The sequence below is a fragment of the Anneissia japonica genome, unplaced genomic scaffold (genome assembly GCF_011630105.1).
Source record: "Anneissia japonica isolate Jap-2015-1 unplaced genomic scaffold, ASM1163010v1 scaffold287871_len1641731_cov197, whole genome shotgun sequence".
NCBI lineage: Eukaryota > Metazoa > Echinodermata > Crinoidea > Comatulida > Comatulidae > Anneissia > Anneissia japonica.
This window is the reverse complement of record NW_022712275.1, coordinates 731,092-740,405: the sequence shown is the minus strand read 5'-3', so window position 1 is coordinate 740,405 and position 9,314 is coordinate 731,092. Positions and strand designations below refer to the sequence as shown.

General features: G+C 34.2%; 1 protein-coding gene across 5 annotated transcripts in view; it reads left to right on the top strand.

The window, feature by feature from the left end:
- The first annotated feature begins 8,465 nt into the window (after positions 1-8,465).
- The window catches only part of LOC117107716 (nidogen-1-like), a 26,529-nt gene continuing 25,680 nt past the window's right edge, over positions 8,466-9,314 (top strand). For 4 of the 5 annotated variants that reach the window (XM_033249447.1, XM_033249451.1, XM_033249449.1 and 1 more), the window contains exon 1: positions 8,467-8,939. In XM_033249447.1, coding sequence (XP_033105338.1) covers positions 8,748-8,939 — 192 coding nt within the window. In that variant the 5' untranslated portion in view covers positions 8,467-8,747. Of the gene's footprint in view, positions 8,940-9,314 lie in introns of all 5 variants that reach the window. The other variant, XM_033249446.1, reaches the window with a different exon arrangement.

The following is a 9,314-nucleotide window of genomic DNA, read 5'->3' as shown; positions in this document are numbered from 1 at the left end:
TATATACCCTATCGGATTTTAATTACATTTTGATATACATATTTAATAAATTTTTGCTAGTCGTCACATATCATTTATTTGCAAAAATAACAGGAGCGAATTAAGGGTCTATATGGCAGGATTGCTTAATTGAAGAATGCTTGCCATCGAGGGGGCTCTCTCGGTCTATCGGCAAGGATTAAAGAACTGCATAAAAATAGTAAATCATTACAGTATTTATAATATGAAATTGGATATAAAGTAGTGAAATCATTAAAAGAAAAATCTATAAATACAGTTACATGAAATTCGACTGCTAAAAAGATTAAATGGAATTAAACTATACAGGAGGGTGCTAACTGTATTTATACAATGTTATACACAGGAACGCACATCACGTTAGACACAGAACGCGCATCGCGTATGAAACAAAATGGCTTCTAAATTCTCAATGTCGCAACTCTTTCTATCTATGGCTCTGGGCTGCATCAGAGCCATATATATAAAGAGTTGCGACATTCCGCTCCTTGGTTTACGAAAGTCACGTGGTACACACCGTCCATTTTGTTTCATAATCTTCCCGATGAACACATGCAAAGTATATGTGTTACGTACATTGCATATTAATTTCACACACTTAATTGGGTTTACAATTATATTTTATAATTAACATCACTTAGTATGGACAGCGTATAAAAATTCATATATAATCGAATATTTGCGCGCGTGCGTGCTCGCGTAAATTCCATGCTCGCGTAAATTATTGGAATGAATTAGAATTATATAAAAATAGTAAATTATTACAGTATTTATAATATGAAATTGGATATAAAGTAGTGAAATCATTAAAAGAAAAATCTATAAATACAGTTACATGAAATTCGACTGCTAAAAAGATTAAATGGAATTAAACTATACAGGAGGCTGTTAACTGTATTTATACAATGTTATACACAGGAACGCACATCTTAGACACAGAACGCGCATCGCGTATGAAACAAAATGGCTTCTAAATTCTCAATGTCGCAACTCTTTCTATCTATGGCTCTGGGCTGCATATCACTACACTGCCCTCAATGTCTTCGTCATGTATTTTTTTCTGATGACGATAATATTCTGTTTACATACAAACACAATACTTCTTTTCTATTTACAGCTGCATCCAACAGTATAAAACTCAAATTACAGGATGTGAATATAATTTTAAATATATAAAGCCCCATTCTCGGCAAAATTTCAGTTGTTAAGAAAAATCTTATTTTTATATATATTATAAAGATTTATAAATATAATACGAAATTGCTAGTTTAACTGAAATTAGAGATTCCTAAACATGAAAATAAAATTTAAAATAAGACTGAAATTTACGAATAGGCTTTCGTAGAAATTTGATTTTTTTTTTTCTTTTTTTTTTTTTTAAATAATAATAAATAAATTCGGATGGATTTTGATTTTGCGATAGGTCTGCCAAGAAATAATAGTAGGCGCCGGAAACTTTAGCCTATCCAATACTGCTAGGCTAGGCCTAGCCTTACCTCGATTTAGGTTCTGTTATAAAACTGCCGACATGATATTTCCCGTTTCTAGTATTGACACATGTGAAATATAATATTTCATAGGAATTATTTCAGATTTGTTAAAAAATTATTCTGACCGAGATTTTGACAATTAAACAAACATATCTCAGGCTTACTCGATCGACCGCAGTGTGCGAAATGCGAAGTACAAAAACTAATCTCATTAGAGAGGGCACACTTTATTGACCGTATAAAGTATAGGCCCTACATAAAAACGAGAGCATTCCAGCAGATGCGATCTACAACCTCTGAATTTGCCTAGTATCGAAGAATTCGTCGATAAAACGGTAATCTCCTATGAGAAAGAGTCTGTATTTTTCTTTTTTTTTTATTCCTTAGGGTAAAACGAAAAGTTATGCCAATATTTTTCTATGGTTTGTAATAATTAGAATAGGCCTAATGCATAGGCCTATGCATTTTTTCTTTTAAAAAAATCCTTTTTTTAGTGAAATTTCGCCCGGAATGGGGCTTTAACATGATTTCATATAGGCCTACATTATAAGTACAAATATTTTTACCATTTTTTTTCTTGGTTGGCATGGTTCATAATGTTGTTGACGTAACTAAGCAAATTTCAGATCATTTTAATTTAATTTCTAAGAACTAAACGACCCAGGCAGTGCAGAATTCCTAATAATGGTACCTGTAATTAATCATCAAAAGCCTGCGGTATAAACTCTAAATAAATAAGAGAAATAGTTTTGAAGAAAATGTATTGTAGACTTATTTATCACCGAACCCAAGACCCTAATTCCAGTAACTTTACCAATGAACTATAACGAAGTCAGACTGGTAAACTGCCTTGGAATTTCCCTTAGGACACGTTCATTTATTTTTTCACAATATCTTGGAATAATACACAATCAAAAGTTTATATCACAAAACACAATGTTAATCAGTGAGAGGTCATAAATAATAGGCTAGGTGTATTCTTAAAAAAAACTCGTTGTATCGTTTGTCCAAGGTAAGATAACAAGTTGGTAATGCACCTCCATGAGAACGATTTCTCTCATTTCAATGTAAAGTAGAAGTTTTATCTTATACAACTTTCAAGGAGTACTATTAACGAGTAATGGTCATCTTTGCTTTACATACGCATATAAGAATATGAATACAAAAATACATATGAAAAATATAAGTACAATTTGCCGAAAACCACAATAATTCAAATATCGTGGAACAGTTTTTTTCGCCTTTACTGGTCCAATTGAAAAAATACGATTAGCATAATGTGAAGTGTATGACAGGCCGAGAGAGTCATTCATAGTTGCATCTTGATACGTAGGAATGTCATCATTACGCTTAGTTAGTTCTTGAAAGCTATCGGCAGCTTGTTGCAGGGTTGGGCCCATGTCGCATAGGCTTGGAGTCGGAGATTCAAGAGGTTCATTCAAGTTGTACGTGATTAAGCAGTCGACGTACCTGCCATTCACGTGGTCTATTGCCCGAATATCATATGCCTCATCCGCAAATGTTGGCCGATAGTTTCTTCGAAGCATTGTGTCCTTAAGCTGTTTATTAAAGTCTGTTTACATTCTACATCCGTGTGTGCAGCACTGAATTTCAGATTCAGAAGTTAAAAAGGCAACAAATTGCGAGTCTCCAGTTCGGCGTTATAATCCTGACATATTTATAGGCCTAATACACGGCATGCTCAATATAGTCAAAACAATCCACGGAATTGCTTGATCTGATCACTAGTTTGTTAGTGAATGCAAAAGTTATAGGCTCGCAATATATATGCCCAATAATACCCTCGCTTCCATACAGACTTATAAAGTGATCAATTTCAAAAAGTGCGCACATCGTCTGTCATGCGTATGGAGCAACGGCATTTGATTCGATGCGCGCAACGCAACTGACACACGGAAATTAGTTATTGCGTAATAGCCTCAGCCATTCTGAATGTTTTTTTTTTTTTTTTTTTTTTTTTTTTTTTTTTTTTTTTTTTTTCGCCTTTACATTCAAGTCTGTGTATCCATCAATGTTATAGCATACCATAACATAACAACATAACATAATCGTAACAGTAGTTGTACCGTAATTCCTCGAAAAATCGCCGCTTATTTAAAATATTCAGTGTGTTATTTGAACACATCATTGTATTTAAAACCCTGTTTCTCTATGTATTTAATTCCACGATTTAATATGGACCTGTCTCTTATACACATCTAGATGTGTATAAGAGACAGTTGTTGACGTAACTAGGCAAATTGCAGATCATTTTAATTTAATTTCTAAGAACTAAACGACCCAGGCAGTGCAGAATTCATAATCTGTCTCTTATACACATCTAGATGTGTATAAGAGACAGATACACCGCAACGCTCGAGTTTCAAACATGATGTACTGAACGTTCTGTGTAAATTGAGGGCGCAATTGCAAACGACGGCGCTTAGGCGAAATTTGATTGGCTGAATCTATGGCAGCCATCTTGGATGGTACACACACACAGCTCTGCGTATTTCGNNNNACTAACTAAAGATAAAAGTACTACCTTTGCGATCCAATATCTGTCTCTTATACACATCTAGATGTGTATAAGAGACAGATTCATAGTAGGCCTAATTCAGTAGGCCTATCATAAACCCTACATCATTGTTAATAAAATGTATGAAGATATGCTTGCGCGTCTTCATTGTGTTATTTGAACACATCATTGTATTTAAAACCCTGTTTCTCTATGTATTTAATTACACAATTTAATATGGACTCCCAATTAAGCGCCGAGGCGCTTATTGAGGATTTAAACCTGAAGGAAAAAAATGAAAGCTATGCCATCATGAAACGTAGATCATATGAAAGAGAAAATTTGAGAAATTAACTGCTGCCAGTAGGTAGGAAACAGATGATGATGAAGGGTAATTGTAACAGTAATAGTTATTGATTATTTTATACTGTTTTATTTATATATAAGATAGACTTTAGTAATTTCACAGGTTAAGGGCTGTCTCTTATACACATCTAGATGTGTATAAGTATATATATATATATATATAAACAAACGCTATAAACGTATCGGGCATAGCCCTTCAATGAAGAAGTTCCTTAACAGAGTGTGTGAAAAATGTCTCTTGCAGAGACCCATGACTCAGTCGGGGAATCGGAGGGGCAGGTAGCTGGAGCCACCACTGCCACGACTTGTAGAATGGAAAGGCGATGCCCACATTTCTTCACCAGTCAGGAATAGTGGAACTATAGTCTGCTATACTCTTCAGAGTGGTGGTTTCAATACGAGTTATCGCATTCTACAAGTAATTCAACTAATCACAGTAGGCCTACACATACCCAAAACAATAAGAAGTTAATCTTTGTCAAGTGATCTTTGACATCGGCAAGTGAAACGTGTCGCAAGGGATGAATCATGCGGCATACCGACTTTTCAAGTTTATTACCGCTGATGTACCTTTACACTCGACGGCCTCATCGTAGCCTGGCTAGAACTACGGTCATATCATCTGCCTATACGACTCCCATAACTGATATAAATTGTGTGCACGTATGCTGCTTAATAGTATAACACATTCAGCATTCGACTAGGCCTGCATCTGTCTTATCAAAAGGAGAAGTGAACATTTTAAGTTGTATAGTTATTGAAGATGAGATAATAATAAATTTATATTTTGATAGACTGCCATCAATGTCTTATGACTAAAAATAGACGAGGCCGTCCAACATTTATAATAGTACAAGACGTATAAGTAATATTTATAACATTAATTTACACAATTTTTGCATTATTAATATTAAAAGACAAAAATTAAGATAATATGGGTACTCTATTGATACGTAAATCATCTTGATAAGGCAACATTAAAGAAACACAATTTACAACAAGGCAATACAAGAAGCAAAATTCCAAAGCCTTCCCTCTAAATAAAAAATATGGAGAGGGAGAGATCATATTTTGGGTTTTTTCAAACTAATGTTCGTAAAGTTTTTTAACAAACTTACTTCAAATGTCCATTAGTAATGAATTTTAATAGGCGTAATTTTAGTAATGGCTTCTTTAATTCAAATAAGCCTGTGGTTGGGGTGGTTGCCTAATAAGCAAAAAAACGTGGCCGATAAATAACCCTACAAATATGAAGTAAGCCATTGGGCCTAAGATAGCATTGCAATCACACACTAATATGGAAAATGATAGTTACAATTACAACTAGACTTACTATGTATGCTTTAAAAAAAAGAACATAGGGGTATTCCTTCCTATAATGATAACAGATATTAACGAAAGTTAAAACCAAATCGTATACCGTATGTATTCGAATAAACGCCCTGCTTTGAATAAACGCCCCCTCGAATAAACTCCCCCTCTGAGAGCCTTATTTTGAATAAACACCGCCATCGAATAAGCACCTCGGGCCTTTATTTTTGCCTCGAATAAACGCCCCTAAATGAATGTAAACAAATAATATAATGGAAGAAACATCATTCTTAACATAGGCTTATTCTATTAATGTTCTACCCCTGTACGTAGAATTAAAATTTTTTTCTAACCTGGTTGGGATCAATACTCTTTATAGTCACGCAATAACACATTTGACGGTAAATACACGTAGGGCCTAGGCCTATATGTTGTAGTTCCACATTTACACAATGAAATTATGGGACGTTTATTTGAGTTATATGCGTATCCATTTTACACCCTAAAAGAAACGCCTCCCTCAAATAAACGCCCCTCTCTACAATCCGGGGCGTTTATTCGAATAAATACGGTAATTATATCGGATGGGGAAAAAATATGGAAAATGAGGCCTACTAGACGCTGCCAAACAATGCTTTTGTTGATGAGAAGTTCTAACCTAATATAGCTAGAACCCGACTTTAGTAATTTCACAGGTTAAGGGCGAATATTGTTCATGGAATTAATGGTAAGTTTGTGTTTAACCTATCTGCAGCTAGTTTGAAACGCTCTAGAAAACGCAAATTGCGTTAACATAAAAGTTTAATTACGCGCTTTTTTATATTCAAATTAAGTAAAATGACTTTATATTTTAACAAGCACAACTATAGGCCTATATTACTTTTGCTTGGACAAAGTTTGAAGAAGATCCAAGCACGGTAAGTGACCAAAGTGCTGGACAGAAAACCCTGATAAAAAAACCCTGATCGATGAAGAAGGAAAAAATCATTGAATTTTTTTTACCCTAATACGCATAGCCAAGCCGAAAAGTGTTTAGATAATTAAGCTTAATAGTAAGATTCTTCCCTTCAGCAATACAGTAACAATAATAATAGAGGACTATCTGAATAATTTTATATAGTGGTCTTTACCGGAGTCTCACGTCGCTTAAAAACAGGTAGGCCTAACTATGGAAAATAATAAAGATTTTGTCACACCTGAATTTTGTATCAGACGTGAAATGTCTATATTAAACCATGAATTCCTCCATGATTAAACACACAGCACTCCAACCTCACACATATACAGGTAGGTATAGATATAGGCCTATATCAATATAAGCCTATTTATATATAGTATGTCACTAGTATGGAATTAAATTGGTATCAATTATAATATTATTAATTTATACCAACACCACAATTCCTCTATACAACCATGGAGGAATAAATTATTTATTCCTCCATGATACAAAAAAAAACAATGGTTACAAAATGATCACCATACAAAATGATCACCATTTTACAAAATGAACCCGTTCCTTGAAATAAATTATGACTTCACAGATTAAGATGTTGGGTTATGACTAATTTCGCATAGGTGAGCGATAACAATGCAACAACGGGTCTGCTTTTGCAAGGTATACGTTTTGCAATGGGAGCTGGCTCAAAACTCCCGGGTCATTTCTTTGTTCTCACCACCCTGTGGCAAACGCTACCATAGATGTAATAAACTGCTCAAATAAGTCTTAGTATAGTGTTTTCAACCTTTAGAAATGTTTTGCTTAATACCCTTTAGCATTTGGAAACGTTTTTGTGATTTGCTGTTTTCAGTGTTTGTGAAAGCCTCATTATTTAACTTAGGTCCCCTACTTTAAACCATGAATCTTTTAACAATGGTTAGAAAAGTAGGCTTTTACTCAAAGTTTCACAAAGCGTATCTACTGGCCTACAAGTCTTCACAACACGATATGATCTCTCAATAATAACATCATTTATAATAATAATATAAATTTAACACAATCTATCCATTGACCAGATTCTGTGGGAGGACTCTTTGCTGGGCTTATTTAGAAACAAACTAACAGCTCTATTGGTAGGCCTACCATGATTGAATGATGTTGTTTACTTGTTGAGCTTTGAAATCCTAAACAAAGATAACTTACTCTGGCTTTGTAGGCCTATAACCACAATTGTCTGATATTATAATAACTACTTCCTTTGGGATACGTACACCTAAAGTCTAAATAGTCCTCTTACACTGTTTGCTTTTCTTTCCTTTCTCCTTTTTTATGTACAAAAATGTTGAGTGCAATTTAAAAACTATAAGTGTACTTACTATGGACCTATGTTTGTAATAATCATGCTAATAATAATGATTATTAATATTAATAATATTATTTTATAATGCTAATAATAATGGGTTTTTTTTAATTAATATTATTTAACGCTAATAACCTATTATTGATGGACTAATATAGTAGTAGTAACAATGATAATTATTCATTGTTATATGCCCTTATTTTGTGAGTGTAACTCTTCCAACTCCGGGGAGCTGTCAATCAGTGCTTTTAATTAAAACCTTAACAACAAATCTAACTATTGATTACACTGTCATTTAGTGTATTCTGTGCTGTGTAGCAGTTATGATCATATCAAAATAACAAGTTGAAATTATCTGAATAATAAACATGTTTGTATTTATTCATTTGAATAAACAGATGTAATTATTGTTGGAATGCTCTGAACATATGTTCCTGTGTTTACCGGTTACTGAATGTAAAACAAAACTCATCAACTGCATGCTTCGTTTTAACTGTTATATCCTCATTTTAGATCGTAACAAAGAGAATTAATATAGTCGTCTAATTGACTTAGGCTTAACCATAATTTGATAATACTGTATACAGCGCCCCTTGCAGACAGTGGAACATCCCAAAATTGCTCCGCTTCTAAACTTTGGGACTTAAGTAAGTTAAGCACTTGCATTGTGTTAAGCTCAGGGAAGTGCCTCTGTCTTGCCTCTTTTGTAAGCCGCCAAGTCAAACATCGTGTGGGTGAACGGACATGGGTTATCTTGGACAGCTATTATTGCTTGTAGGCCTAGCTGCAAGTACACTTAGCCTTCGAAGGCAAGATTTTTATCGCTATGGATCATCAGTGGGACAGAAAGCGCTTCGATCTGGGGACGCTCAGCAAGCAAACTTAAATTCCAGGGTGCCTGTTATCCTAGACAATGCCCAACTAACAGCTGTTTTCGTGAGTATATTTTTAACCTGTAGGCTTATGTATCACTTCATAAAAATGTTTGTAATTTAAATCTGTCGGTGCGGTGGCACAATTTGTAGCCGTCAGTTTATAAGTAGGCTTTAAAGTTTAAACAATTTGAATGACTATTCAAAACTGAAATCAGACTACGTTGTCTGAAATACCATAGTTAAAGAAGACTTTGTTTCATTCGGAGCAGTAATATCGATAAAAATACTTCCCTGATGTAACTATTGTAGGGCATACAGAAATAACCTCAGATTATTAAACTTCATAATGAAAGTAGTTGTTCAAAGCATTGTTCTAACTTGTAACTGGCGAATGTAGGCCTACTTGCGTGTGAATATTATATATATATACTGTCTC